We start from the raw sequence: 18,997 nt of genomic DNA, 5'->3' as shown, positions 1-18,997 counted from the left end.
AGCCACCAGCTGGAACAACCTCCCCAGGGCTGCGGTGGAGTCCCCATTGCTGGAGGCTTTCAAGATGCAATTAGGTGCTAGATAACCTCATCCAGGCTCCCTTTCCCATGAAAGGCTGGACCAGAAGATCTTTCAAGGTCCCTTCCAACCTAGGCTGTTCCCATTCTTTGATCAATTAGAACTGGGGAGGCCATGGTGGCCAGGAGCCTGTGTCCCACGCCAGCCACTTCCTTGCAACCAGGAGTCCTCTGCCTGCTGCTGGGGCAGACACTTGCATGGAGCCAACACAAAGTTGGGGGAAAACTGGGTGATTTCACACGTGAGACAAGCTGCAGAGCCAGGGAAGGAGCCTTTGTAACTACCGAAGCTCAAAACTGGCCAGAAAACCTCTTTTCTGCTCAAAGCAGCGATGCCGCCAGAGCTGCGGTTTTACACCCGCTCCCATGTAGCCGAACAGCAGAGACGAAACAGGAGCCATGCTTCCAAGAGGCAAAGGCACTCCCGAGCACGAGGCAGCGGAGCAGCAGGTACAGCACCGGCACACACACCGGCATGCCTGGCACAAATCGGCCCCAACGGCTCCATCAGGGCAGCGCCCAGCTCTGGACATGAAGCACGGCCAGCGTTAAGTCACTGCTCGCCCGCAAGGAGCGGGGAAAAACTGACAGCAGCTGAGTAGTGGCCTGGGGCTGCCAAATTCCTCTGGAGAAGTGGGAAAGCAGGGATGCCTGCTGTGAGTGGCAGGAGACGTGACGCAGAGCCCCGGATCCCCATATGTTCCATTAGCGGCACAGGAGGAGCACGTCTCCCTGCAGACACCGGTTAAACAGACCCGCTCTGCCACACCATCCAACCCCGAGCTGGGTCCAAGGGTCCCTACAGCATTAAATGACATTGCCCACCGAAAACCCCTTCCACCTGGCTCTGCTCCCCAGCCTGACCTCCTGGGCGTCCTGCCCTCCCCTGCCTGCTCCCCTGCACAGTGCTGAAGGCGAGGTCACTTGCAGGACTGAAACTTCTTCGGAGGGTTCTGTCACTTAAAATATTTAATAAATAAAAGTCGCTGCGAACGCACCAACTGATGTGATGTGACATGCAGCTGGGGGTTGCCAACCAGCAGGGAGCGGGTGGCCTCGCTGGAGAGGGACCACTGAAAACCAGCTGTCAGTGCAGGTCAGCAGGAGACAAACGTGCCTGTGAAGGCACCAAGCCCATGTAGGGACACCTCCGGGTCCCTCTCCAGCTCCTGCAGTTGCATGTCACTACCCAGAGAGGTTCGGGGTGGAGCATTGCAGTGCCCACCCCTTGCCTGCTCCTCCCGCCCAGACCAAGATCAAGAGCTTCATGAGCTCCTGGCCGAGAGCACACACCAGCCAAGGGTGTCCTCTAACACTGCTGGCCAAGCTACTCCGGCACTCATCCTCAACATCAACCAGGCTGGTGGGGAACCAGGGGTGGGTAAGGAGAGACTTGTAGCTTGCTGGGACGCCCATCCTTAAACTGTTTTCCCCAAAAACAAGATAAGGCCAAAATCTCATCTATTGACATAAAAAAAAAACCCCAAAAATCACCTCTTTCTGTTTCTGATGCCAGTAAGTGTGTTAAAGTCAAGGTGAGAGGAGGGAGAATGATGGAATGTACACACAACACCACAAACCCCAACGCCCACCAGCCCTGAGTCAACCAGAAACACTTGCCCAAAGCCATCTCTGATACTGCCCTCTCCTGCTCTCCCTTCTTCTTTTCCTGTGGCCATGAGCAGTGGCAGAAGACCTCAGCAGCACATGACAGGTTGGAAGAGACATCCCCCATGCCTCCTTTGGGAGAGCAGACTGCAAACACCCAACACACCCCCAAGCCCCATGGCGTTCCTAAAGGAGAAGAAAGACTCAATCCACTATGTAGCACTCACGGATATGAGTGACAGACAATGAAGACAACACCGTTGAGGGCTTCCTTGGTCATAGGATAAACCAAGCCAGAGCAGCATTTGAGTTGTGTTTTGTTTCTAAGAGGGGAATATAAGTAGGATGGGACTTGTTTCTTCGCCCTCATTTCCAAACCCTGCTGCTGGATGGCTATCACCAGTGGGATGGTTTGTCATCAATTCCCCACCTTGAGTGAGGCCATAATGCTGAGGTCAAAAAAACGACAAAAGCAAGAAAAATCCAGAAAGGTAAAAACTCTCACCCTTCAGCAGGAGTCTATCTGCACCACCCACCCTGAGCATCCACACCTCCCCAGGGTTTCCCACCATCAGCCACCTCCCCACCCCAACCAAGTACCACCCACTGGAGATGTTACTGGTCTGTGGCTACACCCCCACCGGAGGTATCCAAGGGACAACCACTGCCCCCAGGTACACAACCAGCGGGCACCGGGTGGTAGCGAGGTCCATCTGCAGTGCATAAGCCACACGTGACCCGACCTACAGCCTGGCTTGGTACCCGTGCAGACACATGCAATGGCTCCCAAAACACTTCCCCCAGAGTCCATATCCTTACGCCAAGCCCCTGCCAGCCCAGGGCCCAGCAGCCTGTCATGCTGTCAGCTCTAGTCTCGTCTCTGCCATCAATATAAATTAGCACGTCAAATACTCTATGACTCTCAAGGGCTTTTTCTGCCCATCCCCCCCCCCCCCCCCCGCCCGTTTTTATTTGATGCACGAGGATCTCTTAACAGCAACATCAGACAACCTCCTGCCTTCCTGGGAACTCTACAGACCTATATTCAAGTGCATGTGGGCTTAAACTGAAGGTCATCCCACCTAGCCAGGCAGCTGAGGCACCACCTCTCTCCCCGGCACCCCAAACCTCTCTCAAAGCATCCACAAACAGATCCCCATTGTCACCTTGGGGCACAGGAAATGGGAAGGAGGAGGATGGAGAGTCCCCTCTCCCAGAAAGTCACAGGCATATTCTGCGCGGTGACCCACTGATGCAAGGAGGGAAGAGATCATCTGCATGAGTCCTTCCAGACCCACATGATGAGACACTGAGGGCAGCAAAGTCCCCAGTTGGTGGTGATAAGTTCTGGGTAAAGGTATCCTGCTCCTTATCCTCCCTGGGAAGATGGACATCCTTGGGCAGTGGTCTTCAGCCTGTGGTCCCCAGAGCTCACAGAAGACCAAAGGAGTTCAGGAAGACAAGCAAAGCTACGGTTGAGGAACAGCACCAGCAGAGAGGGCTGGGCATCTACAGTACTTCCTAGACCCCCAGAGGAAAACCTCAGGCCGGAGATGCTGCTGTGATCCAGTCTCACGCACACACGCAGATTGCAGCCTGGACCGCTCACACACAACAAGCTGGTATTTAAAAAGGCTTCATTCACAGACCCCAAAATAAACACAACTAAATCAGCCAGGAGAAAGAATTTAAGTGGAAAAACATCCCAATAATTGAGCCCTCTTTGCAAGTGTTTTACCAGCTGCCAACCCCAGACCCCTGACACAGCCAAGCAAAAAGATCGCTCCACGGTTTCACCTTTAAATCACAAACTGGGATGGGAACACAGTTCGACAGACTGTCATTTATAACAACTCTGAGAAAAGCGATGTCAACAGACCCAAGCAAAGCCAGCGGCCACAGCAGTGCGGTGAGGGGAGCACGATGGAAAGACGAGGTGCGGCCATACTCAGAAGGGCGCTGGGCAGCGAAGCTTAGCTGCCCCAAAGGACCACGTGGAGGTTCCCAATTCCCCATAGATAGAAAGCGGTTCACATTAAGAAGCCGTTCAGGCCCACTGGGTAGCGGAGGAGAGTCTGAAGGATGGCACAGATCCCGGACACATCAGCTGGGGGAAACCTCGGTGGCACCAAGGAGAAAGGAGTGTTCAGCGAGTATTTCTGCGATGGATTTAGGACAAAGCCAGACAACACAGGCAGAGGACGCGGGTGAAATGTTTGCTCTTCCATGGGAAGATATAACACACGGCTCACCGGTCCAGATAACGTACATTTAATACATGCTGAAGTCCCAGGTGACAAGCCGTCTGCCTGTCAAAGGGTGATCTCTGGCCAGCTGGAGATGCTAGGAAGTCCCAGGAGAGACAGCAGCCTGTACCTGCCAGTATTGAAAATGGGAAATAGCTGACTTGGGCAAGCACAGGCTGGTCAGGCAAAGACTGAGCCACAGCAAAATAAATGGATGGCTGCAACCGGACCAGATCACCAGGAAGCAAAGGAGACTGGCATAATTAATGCCAACCAACACATGCTTACAGCTGTCAGATCCTGTTGTCAAATGTGATTTATTTTTACGGGGATCGCAGGCTTGACTGATAAATAAACCAGTGCTCATGTCACTCATTCGAACAGAGGGAAGACATAGGACTTGGTACCATTTCCCATTTTTAATCAAGAAACTACAACTCCAAAGGACAGTGGCACATGTCTGAAGTCACTGTTAGCTGGCTCAGAACAAACCCATGATGGGGGGGTCCGTGGCAGGGGACAAAATCTCCCCCAGAGGTCTGTGCACCACAGCAATAAGACCATTGCTGAAATAAAGCATCCATTTGTGCTACTGACAAGTCAAAGAACTTTCTAAGATGAAAACAGGTCCAAAAAAGGATCCCAGAATTAAGATTGGAAAATCCAGAAAATACTGGAAAATATGCCAGTGGAAGACTTTACAAGCTCTGTATATTTAGTTTATCAAAGAGAGAGGCAAGAGGTGACTGCATCCTAAACTGCCATAGCTGAGAAGCGGAGCACAGCTCTCTCTAAGCCAGCGGCCTAAGGAATAACATGTTTCGCTGGCTGTAAACAGGAGCAAACCATGTCCTTCTAGCACCTTACAGAGCACTCTGCCAAGCACCCTGCCTCAGCTTCCCATAGATGGGGGGCCAAGGTGCAGACGACCGTGGCATCCTGTGCCAAGCAGGAGACAACCTGATAGCTTCCCAAATCCTTCCTGGCATCACAGAGCCCATGCCGGCCACTGCTGCTTGAGATGTGCACTGCAAAGCAGTGATTCACAAGCCCATGGAGGAACGTTGTAGTACAGAGCCATGGGAAAGGAAAAGAATAGGTTTTTTGGTGAAATTTGGAGGTCCAAGACCAGGCTGGATAGGGCTTTGAGCAACCTGGTCTAGTCGGAGGTGTCCCTGCCCATGGCAGGGGGTTGGAACTAGATGGTCTTTAAGGTCCCTTCCAACCTGAACCATTCTATGATTCTAGGATGCCTTTTCAAGACCAGATAAAGAGACTAAACCCCAGCTTGTCCAAGTTTGGAGCCAGTCAGCTCATGCTCTGGTTCAGGGCAGGATACAAGGCAGCCAGGATGATGCTGGCATCGCTCTCCTTTGTCCTTCCACTTCCACATCCTCCTCGGCTGGAGAGAACATAAAACTGACCCAAAACCCCACGGAAAGAGGCCAGGTTGAGCCAGTCACTTCTAGGGCTGCAGTGGGAGACACTTGCCAGCTCCGTCTCAGAGGCAATTAGCCACCCCTCTGGCTGCCAGAGGAGCCCCGGGTTTGGGAGATCCAAGCCCACCTGCCTGGCAGTGTCCGCTAAATGCCAGCACAGATGCAGAGAAATGCAGGCACACACAGCCCGCCGTGGAGAGCTCATTACACCCAAGCCAGAATAAAAACTCCTTGAAATGGTCGGAGGTTACAAGGGAATAACCCGCTCCCAGAGCTGTCAGAAAGGGTCTCCACCAGGGAAGAGCTTTGCAGGAGCTCTCCTTTGCATCCAGGAGTTGGGACTGATGGGTCTGACCGGCAGCTCTGGCGTGGGGCAGGAGTGTACGCCCTGGGAAAGTGGGGCATACCTGCCTGGCAGCTGGGAGAGGCATCGGCAGGAGCTATTAGGGAAGAAATGCTTTCTAGGGACACTAAATAACCCCAGTCTATGCCTTAAATAACCCATGCTCGGAGCAGCGAGCCAGCAGGCTCTCCTGGGCATCTCCAAAGGCAATTCTAGCCAGCAAGTCGCTGCTGCCACCAGCCTGCCATCCCAGGGGAAGGATGTCCTCTTACCTACCATGGACGGCTGCATCCATTTCCCCACAGTTCCTGAAAGAGTCATGGAAACGCCAGCTCCTGAGCCCCATGAGAGCCAGGGAAGTGAGGAGGCATGCTGCAAGGTCAGCCTGACCACAGCGCCTCCTGCTCCATGCCAGTCCGTCTCCCTTCCGTCTCTAACAAAAAGAGATTCCGCCATCCTATTTATTTTTTTAATTATTGTTATCAATTTTATTTTTACTCTTCTGAAGCAGCATCAGGCTGGGACACACAAAGCCCAGGCTGCTGAAAGCCAGCACTACTGCACCCGCACTGCTCGGGAAACCCGAGCCATGGACATCCCCAGTAACTTCAGCACAGCACCAGCGAGTCCAGAGGGAGCCACTCTCCTGCTCCACGTCCACCAGCCTTTGGTCTCGGGGGCCCAACATCCCCAGCAGTTAACCTCAGGGGATGCTGCAGGAAGGACCCTAGAGGGCCACCCTCCAGCTCTGCCCCAGACTTCCCCACCACATCTCGCTGTCCTGCTCCCTCAACCGGTCCCCAGACCCTCAGCTTCTTTACCGCACACATCTCCTCCAGTCCCCTTCTCTTCCCATTCCCCTCCCCTATTCTTCAGCGTCTCTAAAGCCTTCTCCACCCTCACTCCCCACCTTCCACCCCTCTCCCTGCCTCCTCCACCTCCCTCTCCATCCCCTGCTCTCCCACACCTCCTTCCTATGACTAGGCGGCCATGCCATCCTCCCTCCACTTCAGATAATGCCCTCTCTCCACGGGAGCCGTTGTTTCATCTCTACTGCTGAGCCCCCTTTCATGGCTCCTGGCTTTTGCCATCCCACCCGCTTCCTCCCTGCTGCTGCCGGGATGGGAGGGCGGCGGGGAACCTGCACGTTTGATGGGCCTGACCCCCAGCTCTCATTAACAGCACTCTTCTCAAGGCAGGCACAGCGTGAAATAAATAAATAAAGCAAATCTCTGTCTCACTGCTGTCTCGGGTTGCTTAAGGGAGCCGGGTGCCGGGGGTGGGATGAAGGATGCTATTTGGAGAAGCTGTCTCCATGGCAACCCCCATTCCCACCACCAACGGGCACAGGTCACCTGTTTCCATGAAAGTTTCCCCCCGCTCCCGCCCCATCCCTCCACCCCAGGAAGTGTCAGCCCAGCCCCAGGGCGGTCCAGCCCAAGGGAGAAGCGTCAGGGATGCTGCTGGCATGGCTACAAACAGCCTCCAAAGTCCCCCACACCACGTCAGAGAGAGCCAGGGCATCCCCACTGTGCAGTGTGCAGGGACCAGCAGCACCCACCGCCCCTGCCCCATGCCAGCCAGGCAACCCATCGCCTCCCTGCCTGCATCCCCACGGTCAGTCTAACACAGGCAGAGGGGCCACGCTCTGCTGCGGGACTTGGGGACGGATGCAGGCACGCACCCTGACACACATGCTGTTGTCCCCTCCCTCCGCACGCATCCCTGGGTGCTGCATTTCCATGCGATTTCAGTTATTTATTTTAATTTGAAATCGTCCGCTCCCATTAAATGCTGCCAGGTGCTCCCAGAACAACCCGTGGTTCCCATTTTAGCTCTAACAACTCCTGTCTCTCATGCGACAGATGCACTTGCCGGGACCTTTCCCCAAGTAAGGCAGCGTCAGCCCCACGTCGCTGAGCGCTGCCGCAGCCAACCTGATGCTCCCACCCACGCCAGCCCCCTCCCCGCACGCCCACACGTCCGCTGCAGGGCTGGCAGCAGTGCCCGGTACCCCCCGCGCCAAAACAGCTGGAAGAGCTCCAGGAAGAGACATAGAGAGGATGGAGCGAGAAGATGAGAACGAGGAAATGGTTCTGCTCTCCACCAGCTCCCCAGCACGGGGAAGGGACGAGCAGCAACAGTCTCACCCACTGCTGGTGTTAATGCATCTTCTGCTGGTACCAGCCCGCACGTGCCTAAGGCCAGGGCGGACAAGCGGGTCAGCAGAGAGCCCCCACCTGACGTTCTGGGGTTGGTACGCAGGCAGCCACCCTGCGGCACAGCGCAGGCTGGAGGGATTCACACGGTTCACCCACAGGGCTGGGAGTTTTGCCAGGAAAAGCAAGTTTATAAATAGTGCATTTCAACACGAACAAACAAAAGCAGCAGAACTCGACAGTCAGATAAGCCAGGGGCTGAGCGCTGGGCCCTCCCCAGCATCCTCCCCCTCCAGGAGGGACCATCCCTTCCCTCCATCGCCCGGCTGGCCAGGACCACCCTTGCTCTCTGGAAAGCCTGCATCTGGAGGTGTGTGTCAGATGTGCTGCCTGGGAACACCCTTGCCACAGCTGGTCTGGCAGCCAGAGCAAGGCAGCAGAGCCGGCTTCAAAAAGACCAGAAACAGAGGGGATGGCCACCTGCTCCGCTCAGGGGCAAGGGCGAACACAGCCAACAGCAGCCAGCTGCCCAGCCAGGGCCAAGGGCCACAAATTTCAATGTATTGTTTGAAAGTCTTCATAAGCCCATGGGCCAGAAGAAAGTTTCTAACTTCTCCTCCCACTCCTGTGGAAGACAGCTGCCCCGCGGGTGAGGCTGCCACTTGAAACAGAAGTTTCATGGCACGATGCGTTACACCGAAGGGGCACATACCTGCCAGATCCTAACAACAAGCAAGACGCTCAAGGGGAAAACCAACTTTTATCTCTGCGTTAAGGAGAAAAGCAGCAAGTTGTCAGATGAGAACTTGCTTCTCGTAAGCACAAAACAGCAAAGACACCCCTGCGCCTTCAGAGCGAATGGGAGGACATCCCTGCTGGGGAACTACCTGCCAGATTGCAAAAGGAGCAGATCTTGATGGTAGTGCCCAAGGGAAGAGATCAAGAGATGACATGTCGGAGCAGCCCCATCAGCTGTCAGCAAGAGAAGCCTCTGACAGTCCACCAAACACGTGCAATGCTCTTCATGCCACACTTTCTTACCTTGATGTAGGTGTCAAGGGCTGGGTGGACACGGTTAACTGCTAGATGGATGGACAACGGTGTAGTGAATGGGAAGGTGGCCATAACCACATGGCTGGGAGCAGGGAAGGAGAAGATCTTGAAGCCATACTTCTGGAACCGCTTGATCTGCTCTTCTGATGGCTTTGCATCTCCCTCGCTCAGGATTCGGCCTATGGCAAAGCGGCACTTCTCCGGAGCCACCTGATTGAGGGAGACAGACAGCATCAGAAGAGAGAGGTTTAAGACCTGCCAAAATCCCAACCTGCTGAGCATGGAGGCAGGAGACCACCAAGAACCAGGGTAAATGCTATGGCCCAGCACGATCAGGCACACCAAACCATCTGCCCTAACCAAGACTGATCCAGGCCCAAACTGTCCCCCCAGCCTAAGCTCACAGCCCAGTGTGGAAGGTACTGCTCCCCTCCTTGGGGAGCAGAGGGACTTGCAGCAGAGAAGAACTAAACCCCACTGGGCTGCTCACCCAAACCCACCCCGCGTGACAGCCACTGCAGAAAGTGTCTCTCCTGACCCCGCCATGAGAGATCCAACTGTTGAGACATCATCGTCGCTGTCCCCATCTGCAGGACATCCCTGCGACTCCAAAGTGGAGCTAAAAAGAGATGCAACCACAACCTGCCAGCTTGCCTCCATCCCAGCCCCAAGGAGATCACCCTGCAGGGGCACCTGCCCCCAGCAGTCATCCGGACACGCAGCCCACCAGCATGGGCCACCAGCACTAAGTCAGAATGAAATCCAGAGGCTGCCAGGTCTCACCTAAGCAGGCATGCTCAGTCTGGCACAGTTTTAGGAGTGGGGAAACTGAGGCACATAAAACTTGCGTGCAGTCACCAAGCTCTCTGTAGCAACACAAAGAGAAACACACCTCCTTGCATCCTGGGCCCCAACAACATGCAAAACATAAAACATGCTCTCTTTCCAGATCTGGGGATGCCTCCCATTAAGACAGGATACTGTGGGGCTCCCAGCCCAGCAAGGGGGGTGCTCAAGGCTCTGCTCCCGGTACAGTGACGGCCCACAGGACTCTGGCATCTCCACACCAAAGTTGACCCAGGCCACAGTTTCATTTCTGGTTTTTAACAAAATCCCACCACTCGAGTTCATGTTTGCCCATGGCACGAGGCAGGAACATAGCAGGGGACAGGAGAGCCCAGCAACTCCCGCCGATACCACCTAAGGGCATGATGTGCCTTCCTACCGCTGAGATCGGAGCCCAGCTCCCTCCTTTGTCCCCAGCAGAGCTGCTGTCCTTTCCACCCCCAAAGAGATGCTGGAAGGAGCCAGCAGGCAGAGACAAGGCTCCTGCCCCCAGGGCACACTGGCCTAAGAAAGGAGCCCAGGGGGCAGAGGAGGCACCAAGTAAGGGGGAATCATCCAAGTGCTCGTGCTTCCCTGCCACTTGCTGTCAAGCCTGCTGGATAGTGAGACAATGCAGCAGCCAGCACCCAAGAGCGGCAGACGCACAAGTCTGGCCACCTTCTGCCACCCTCTTCTGGTGAGGGCTGAAGAACCAAAGTCTCCAAACACCCACCACACAAGGCAGCAAAACTCACCAGGACCAGTCAGGATGCCCGACAGCAGCAGCAAGACAGACAGACACGCTGCAAGCACTGGCATCACAAAGCTCTCGTGGGGATGACGGGAGGCAGAGAGGGTGCACACAAGGCCAGTGTGTTACCACTTCCCATCCCCACGTGCCCCCCAAGGATTCCCCCAAGGGGATCTCCACTCTGCTGTCCCCAGTCTCATCCCTGACTCTGCCTGTGCTCACCAACGCCTTCTCCTGCAGCATAACTACCCACATCGCACTGCTTGTCCTCCCTTTCTCTTAAACACCCTTTAATGCTGCACGGCAGGACCATCCTGGAGGGGAAACACAAGCAGATGTAAATAGGAAGGAAGAAAACAGGGTGTCAGAAGCAGCAGCAGCCATCAGGCTGGGGACCGACGTGCCTGACGGCTCGCTCTTGCCCTCCTGTGCTGCAAGAGGGAGCTGCAGACAGGGCTGGGCCGAGCATCGCTGCTTTGAGGATGGGAAGGAGAAGCAGATCCACCCCAAAGACAGCAAGAGGCAGCAGTAAAAGGCATCCAAGGGGAAAGGTCCAGATGAAGCAAAGAGATAAGGGAAATCTAGATAAAATTCCTTTAAACACGCCATCTCCACCTGCATCCTGAGCAAAGACAGCCCACCCCCAGCCCCAGAGCAATCAACAGAGCGGGCAGCATCACTGGGGCCAGGCGCGTTTGCTGCCTCCCTTCTCCTTTTAACTTTCGTTTTCATAGCATGCAGCCCCGCAGCCACTTTCTCAAGGGCAGCAGCAAGGCAGATTTGCTTCTTCCCCTGCCTGGCAAAGCCTGTCTTAAGGGAGGGAAGGAAACAATCTGGTTAAAACCAGCCTTTTCCCTAACAAATTCATCCTTTTGGGGTGGCCTCTGCTCCCTCAGGCACCCCAACAGAGAAGTTCTAGAAACAATTAGTTAACCTATTCATCTACAGCTTTGCCTATGGGAGCAAAACCCATTCCTGCATTCAGAAAGCGTTTTGGCCTCATCCATCCAACGCTTGGGCACAGGCCGGTGTCTGAGCACACGAACATGTGCACTGCAGGCGAAAGGCCCTAGCACGTGCCTACAGCTGAATATGAGCAGAAGCGCTTGGGTGGAGCTGAGCACAAACACGTCTGCCACATCCAGTCCTTGCTGACAAGTTATTTTTGTTCCTGGCAGAGGTGGGAGAAGGAGGGAGAAGTCCTCTGGGCTGCTAAATATTAAATAAAAAGGAAAAAGAAAAAAAAGTGCAAATTAATATTAATCTTGTCCATTAAAACACATAAAACATTGCTGGCAGCGGCTTGGCAGCACTCAGGGAGCATCCTTGTGTGAATGCTGGAGAGCCAGGAGCCAGCAGGGAGCCCGGGGATGCCAGTGACAGCGGCCACCCTGAGGTGCGGTGTGACCCCGAGGCAGCCCACAGGCTCCAGGCCACAGGACCCCCCCAGCCCCACTCCGGGCTGAGAGCCAGCACACAGCCACTGCTCCCCAACTCTGGCATTCCCGTCCTCTCTCCTCACAAGAGCCTCCTTTGCCCAAGAGTCCACCAGCACAGCAAATGCCGCACTGACACCTGCAGGTCATCAACCCCTTCCTGCCACAGCCCCGTGGGCACCAAACCCCCCAGGAGCCGGTGGCCGAGAGCCAGGCTCCAGGCGACTGTCTGGCCAGAGCCCACCGGCACTCAGCCAGGGACACCACAGGACACAGCGGTCAGCGAGCACGTTCTGCTGCCTGATGACAAAAGGTCTATTTTCGGTGACAAGTCAACATTTGTGGTAGGTGGCCAGCTCTGGGCGGACCAACCTCTGCCAGAGGATGCTTCACTGAGGTCAGGAGAGCACTGAGAATGAGGAGGAAGAGGAGGAGATCATCTCCTCCTCCCAGGGGAAAGGCAGCCTGGGTGACCAATCCCACCTCACTGGACCTCCAGGAATGAGAAGCCAGCAGTGCACCCCATCTCCTGTTCCGTGCCACCATGGCTACAGCAGGTACAAGCACACAGGGGCATCCCAAAGGACGTCGGGGTGTTCAGTGCCTGAGCCAGCACACCAGGCACGAGCATTGCAGCTGCCCACCAAGCGATCTACACAAAACTGGCCCCTTCTTTACCTGCTCAGAGGCAAGGCAGCCCTCTGCCCAAGGACATCCTCACTCCCAGCACCCTACCTGGCCTGGCCTGCCTGTCAGTGACACGCAGATCAACCAATTCAGGAGCCACAGATCAGCCTGGAGAAGGTCCCACCAGCACTCCAGCTCCTCTGGTAGAACCCAGGTCTGATGGCATGCTCAGGGGTGTCAGGCGAGAGGAGGCTCCTGCTGCCGTACGGAGCCCCAGGCACCACAGCTACATCCTGCACGGCCCTGCTGTGCCCCAGCCACTACTGTGCCTATGGAGGCAGGAGGCTAGGGTTGATGTCACCTGCCCAATGTCATGAGCAAAGACAGCCCTTCCAGAGAAGGGCAAGGTCTGCAGGGCTGCCTGCCAAGCCTTTGAGGGCAGGTTAGGTTCCCGTCACAACAGCCAACTGCATGGCCTCCAGAGCTTGGGATGGCTGGACACAGAGATGCATTATAGGCTTTGTTGGTCCTCGAGAGCTTCCAGCACCCTCCAGGCTCACTCCACACGTGTGCAGCACCCAGAGCCCTCGCTGTGCCCATCCTAGAGCACCACCTGTCCAGCAGGCTCCAAGAGGGAAGCAAATCCCCAGCATCACCACCAGGATCTCCCAGCCTGACGCACAGACTTGGGGCCACACACCCTCCATAACATCTAGAGACCCACATGAATTCACTACCATCCTTCGCGAGGGACTCACCATGAATTGTAGCTCCCCACAGTATCCTGCCCTGTGCAAGGAGCTCCTCTCGCACACCAGCTGAAGGCACCCACACCCCACACCAGATCAGTGGCCAGTCCATGGGCAAGCAAGTACAGACCCCTCAGCAGCGGTGGAGGGAAGAGGGTCTCCAGATCCAGGAGCATGCTGTAGTCCAGACTGGGCACCAGCTAGGCCACCAGGCAGAGGTCCCAGAGCGCCTTGACCACAACAGACCAAGAGCTGCCTCCACCAGATGAGCCCTGAATCCAGAGAAACCTCCCCCAGTCACTGACACCAAGACGGGCCTCCTTGGCCACCGGGTGCCATTCAGCCATGCTGGCAGAGAAGGTCTTCCCCTCATGAGAGGTCCAACTGCAAAAGGAGAAACAGATGGCTTCCAAAACCCTGGATGGCCACCGGAGACACAGAAACACATTCTGCAGCTCCACTGCCTGCTCCAACTGCAGGGTAAGGGCAGAGACACAACAACTGCAGGGAAGAGGAGAAAAGAGACAGGACCAGAAAGAGGAGGCAGCTTCATCCTGCACGGACACCCCAACTTTCCAGGGTCACGTAGGAGCCGCTCCTTCCCAGCCTCGCCTGGTGCTGCCAGGGAAACCACTCCCTGTGCCTGCCATGGCAGGAGTCACAAATATCCTTATCAGGATCTGTGGGCCCCAGCAGTAAAAGCTTTCACTAGTCCGTGCTTTGGCAAACAGAGAGGCAAGGCACAGCGCCCAAGCAGAAGGTCTGCAGGGCAACGACAGGCATGCCCACATGACATCCCTGGAGCAGGGCAGCACCAAGCACGGACGCTGAGCCCTTCTGACAGCACCAGCTGCCCAGCTCTGCCCCCAGAGACACTGAGGGAAGACGCAGTAAAACCAGGGCTCTCAATTCCAGAGGAGGACCTCGACACGAGGACAAGGACACAAATTAGTGGCCAATTCCCCCAACACTTATCCTCACCCCATGGCTCCCATCCCTCACCCACTCCAAACACAACACTTTTTGTGGACAAAAGTCTTCAAGCACATCTAGCGGAACCCTGCCTCTGTCTGGCTCATCATGGAGAGGACACGTCCTCCCCGCCACCCTCCTTCCCAGGCCAGGAAGAGGCACTGCAGGGAGGCTCTTCTCTGTCTCCCATGATCCAGAAGCAAAAACTGGAAGGTAAAGATAAGTCAGCTTGTCACAGGATAAAAAGACACAAAGTGTTTGAGTGCACCAGGCTCTGCTGAGCACAATCAACTTAGTGTTTTCTCGCCTCCGATACCTTCCTGCCACAGCGCTCCAAGGAGCCGCTCAGCACTACGTTTTCACGTACGAGTTCCCTCTAAGCTGGTCCAACCCTTGGGAACACCATTGTGCAAGCAACGATGCTAGTACACGGGCCATGAGGGTTCCTAAAGCAGGGCCAGTCTCCCCCAGAGCAGAAGCCCTGGGCGAATGCTATCAGCCCAAGCACCGTGCCCCACGCCAGCCCCCAGCACACGTGCCCAAGCACACACAGAGCGCTTCAGGCCACCCCGCCATCCCTCCCCCCCACAGCATTCCTTCACAGTCACACTAGCTACTGCAGAATTACCGGGTAGCCAGGCTGTCTGCTGCGGACAAATGCCCACATGCCATCATCCGGAGACCCCAGTGCCACCGAGCATCAGCAGCCAGGCTCCTCACCCCCCAGCAAGTTCTGGTGCACTTTTGCCTGCTCCTTGTCCTGGACTGTACCCGCTGGAGTACTCAGCTCTGGCTGGCAGCCATCAGGCAGTGCACTTTCTGCTCACCCCTCAGCCTGAAGAGCATCATGGAGTAACTGTTTCATCAGACAGGAGCCCTCAGCATGCACCACCTGAGGTTTCAGTAAGAACTCTCAGGGGATGCAAGGACTACAGGGAAGCTCCAAAATACATGAGAGCACTAGAAACAAGAGAAGGAGTATGGATGAGGACATAGGAAGCTGAAGAGACCATCTGCTTTGAAACACAAAGGTGCAAGTCCAGAAGGAGCCTCAGCTGCACTTCCTGCAGCCAGGAGATCTGCCAAGGAATGCCTCACCTTGGGGTCATAGACGTTGGCCTCTGCTCCATAACCAGATCCGTTTTCCTGCTGATAACTTGTTCAGCAGGAGCTATCAGAAGATAGCAAGATTCACTCAGCCAATGCCCTCCAGGATTATCCAAAAAACCATCTGCTTTCAGCCGCCTTTCCCCACAGAGCATCCTCTGCAGATCTGGGAAAACTTGTGAACCTCAGTGCACATCTACAGGATGAGATGAGCTTCAAGTGCCTGAAATAGAGTCAGGAAGCATCCCGAGCCGGGAAAACGGTGCTAACCACAACAGCTTGCCAGCCCCACCGGGCACACCTTACCGTGTGAGGGTTGTCGTAGTAGACGCCGATGGAGCAGAGCTTTGAAGAGATGCTGCAGCCGTCCGTGAAGAGCTGCCCAGATTCCCCATACGGGCCTACCCTGAACTTGTAGGCCAGCGTGATGCTGCCGAGAGGCGGGGAGCCAGCACTCACAACCACCTCCGTGAAGAGCCCCGAGTAGACAACGAAACCGAAGACAGTCAGCAGCAGCAGCACGACCAGCGCCGCGATCAGCCCAAGGAGCACCCAGTCAGACATGATGGACACTTGGTGCTCCAGGTTTCCTGATGGACTAGTGGCGAGAGGAGAGAAGAAAAAGGAGGGGAGTTAAGCTAGCACTTGGATAAGCAATTGCTCTCTAAAGCTATTTATTTGCAGCTAAAGACACCCCCTTCCAACTCCTCTTATGTGTGAAGCTCAAAGACAGTGGAAATCCCCTAGAAACCTCCTGTATATTAGTCCCATGTTGCATCAGCCTGTTCCAATTGGTCACCAGGTACAAATTATACTGCTTCAGCACCTCTTGGGAATGAGGTGGTTAGGAGGGAGGATGGAGAGGCATCATCCCCATCTCCCCAGAACCAGCCACACTGTTCACGTTCAGCCTCGCGTCCAGGAGAGACTGAAAACTACCTCAGGAGCCTGCATCACTCAACAAATCAACAGATAGACAGCACTGGGCTAAGGATCAGGGGACCGTAATAAAATAATTTATCATTTCTAGATACCAGACCCAACATGGTGACCAGGGCATCCCCTTTGTCAAAAAGTCTAGAAGCCCAGGCCTTTAATGACCCAAACAAGGACCACGCTGGTTCAGAGCTGAGCCCTGCATCCAGATCCAAGTACCCAGAGAGGCTCAGGGGAAGCTGAAGATGCTAGAAAAAGCATCCCCAACACACTTAGGTGGAACAAATTACTGGTATTCCTTTTAGATGGCTTTTTTTAACCTAAATGAGTTCTTATAACCCCAACCAAGGCTTCCTGTTTTGTTTGCTGCCTTTTCTCTCTCGCGCTGACTGTGGGACCCAGCAGCCTGGCGAACGCCTCCTGCTTGTTTTCACCCACCAAGTGCAACTGCTCTGGGGAGTCGCAACCCAACCCAGCGCAGGAGAGTTGTTTGTGTTTTATTCTCCCTTGAAACACAGCTCTGATCACAAGGATTGGCTGCGATGCTGCCCTGGGACTTTGACCGGAGCTAGGTTTGAAAGCGAAGATTGAAGTAAACAACTCACTTTTACCTCCGTGTTATAAACACACTTTGTCCAAAAAAAAGTTGCTCACAGCAGCTGCTGCTCGCTCAGCTTTATGGCAAGAGAAAAAGCCACATCCTGGTAGGAACTGCAGGCAGCTCTGCTCTGCTCGACCCCGTCGAGGAGCGGTTTAGCCAGACCAAGCCCTGTAGAGCCGGCACCGCTCCTGGCACCACCAGGCTGGGGACTGGATCGCGCCATGGCCCTACTCACCTGAAAAACCAGCTCAGCCCAGAAACGGTTCACGACATCTGCCCCACAGGGGTGTGGGATCCGCCGCGCTGCAGCAGGAAAAAATAAATATCATTGCTTCCTTTCAAACTCACGAGGTCAAAAGCAAAACAGAGTGACGGCAGAGCACCAGAATGGCGCCCCGTCGGCTCTGACCTGCTCCCCAGAGGAGGGGTGTCCTGAGGAACACCTTCTCCCACAGGACCCCGCAGGCTGAGATTTCTTCCCAAAACTCTACGGGTGAATGCACGGGCACTGAGAAACATGGAAATTGGGACGGAATGGTGAAGGAGGGCAACGTCCTGCAGCTGCCTCTGCTGGCGCATCCCACCCCGGGCTCACCCGGGACACCCAAGCCGCAGCGGGTGCTGCTCCCAGGGGACCTCGCAGCCGAGCGCTCCCGGACCCATAGCCTGGCTGGAGCTATACATCCATCCCGACTCCCAGCAGCGCCTCACCTCCTCCCTATAGCCAACACAGATTTATTACTTCAAATCACGGTTTTGGCGATTCTCCCTGAGCTGCCAACAGCCAGCCCGAGGGCCCTGGAGACGGCCAGCCCCAGGGGAGAAGAGGGTATTTTGGGCTATTCTTCCCGGTTCCCGTGGCTCGTTTCCTGCCGGTAGCAGGCACGGGCCCTTTCCCACCTGCCCTCCTCACGGGCAGCAGGAGCAGAGCTCTCCCGGCCCCTGCCCAGCCCGGAGGCCGTTTCACTCCGGTGCCCGTGCGGAGGGGAGGGTTTGACCCGAGCGGCCCCAAGTGCCGGCAGCGGGAGGCACCCGGCCCTGCCTGCCCGGACCCGCGGCTCCCGGCCCTGCCTGGCGGCGAGCGGCGCCCTCACCACCAGCGCAGCCACCGGCTGCGACTCCCGCCGCCGGAGCGGGGAGGGACCCGCCGAGCCGCCGCCGGGCCCGGCCGGCGCCCACCGGCTCCAAGCAGGCCGCGGCCTGGGGCGGGGGGGACCGGAACGGAGCGGTGCTGGTCTGCCCGGCCCCGACACCGCCCCCCACGCAGAGACGCCCCCCCCGCCCCGGTAACGGCCGGAGGGATCGCGGCGGGTCCCTACGCTCCTCACCCGGGGCTCGCCGGTGACGGCCGGGCCGGAGCAATCCCGGCGCCTCGCTGGCCCCGCCCCGCCGGGACCGCCCCGCCGCCGGCAGCGGCGGCTGCGCGCGGACACCGGGGCGGGGCGGGGCGGGGCAGCGGGCGGGGCGGGGCGCTGGGCCCTGCCACTGGCGGAGAGAGGAAAGGGGCGGGGCCTCCGGCGGGGGGGCGGGGCTGGCCCTGCTGGGACTGCGGGAGCGCCCTGGGGGGTTGAGCGCGCCCCCTGGCGGGCGGCAGTAGGGCACACCCCCGCCGAGCGGGGTCCGAGGCGCTCCCTGTCGGTGCGGCGGGGCCCGGCCAGGCCCCGCTCCCGGCCGCCCCCCGGCCCTTCCCAGGACACCCACGGTCCGGGAGCCCCTCACTGCGCGGGGCAGGAGGGCTGTGGGTGCAGGGCCTGCAGGCCCGCAGCCCATCTTGCCCCCGAGGCCCAGCGGCAAGACCAGCTCTCCCCTCACGTACAGCTGGACGTGAACGGTAAACGACGACGATATGTACTCCAGCTTCTCCTGTGCCAGGGCTGCGGCAGTGCGGCACGCGTCCCTGCTGGATGACCTGCCCCAGGCTTTGGGCTCCGTAACAGCCAGAGCCGCCGGTCAATGGTCTCGGTCCCTCAGGCGCTGGATACGCAGGTGCTGCAGCGCTGGAGGAGGCACCGGCCACACGTCATGGCCCTGACCACAGGCCTGGCCGGTCGGGGCAGTGGGCAGAGCT

At 56.8% G+C, this 18,997-nt stretch overlaps 1 protein-coding gene across 1 annotated transcript in view; it reads right to left on the bottom strand.

Annotated features, from left to right (window-relative positions):
* TEX264 (testis expressed 264, ER-phagy receptor) overlaps window positions 1-18,373 on the bottom strand; it is a 43,502-nt gene extending 25,129 nt beyond the window's left edge. Inside the window, exons 1-4 of the mRNA XM_063348107.1 lie at window positions 18,258-18,373; window positions 17,165-17,232; window positions 15,699-15,990; window positions 8,914-9,135 (exon numbers count right to left, since the gene is read on the bottom strand). Of these exons, the coding sequence (XP_063204177.1) occupies window positions 8,914-9,135; window positions 15,699-15,956 (480 nt within the window). The 5' untranslated portion in view covers window positions 15,957-15,990; window positions 17,165-17,232; window positions 18,258-18,373. The remainder of the gene's footprint in view (window positions 1-8,913; window positions 9,136-15,698; window positions 15,991-17,164; window positions 17,233-18,257) is intronic.
* Between the last annotated feature and the right edge of the window lie 624 nt (window positions 18,374-18,997).

This window comes from Chroicocephalus ridibundus, chromosome 10 (genome assembly GCF_963924245.1).
Source record: "Chroicocephalus ridibundus chromosome 10, bChrRid1.1, whole genome shotgun sequence".
NCBI classification, from domain to species: Eukaryota; Metazoa; Chordata; class Aves; order Charadriiformes; family Laridae; genus Chroicocephalus; species Chroicocephalus ridibundus.
This window is presented reverse-complemented; position numbering and strand designations above follow the sequence as displayed.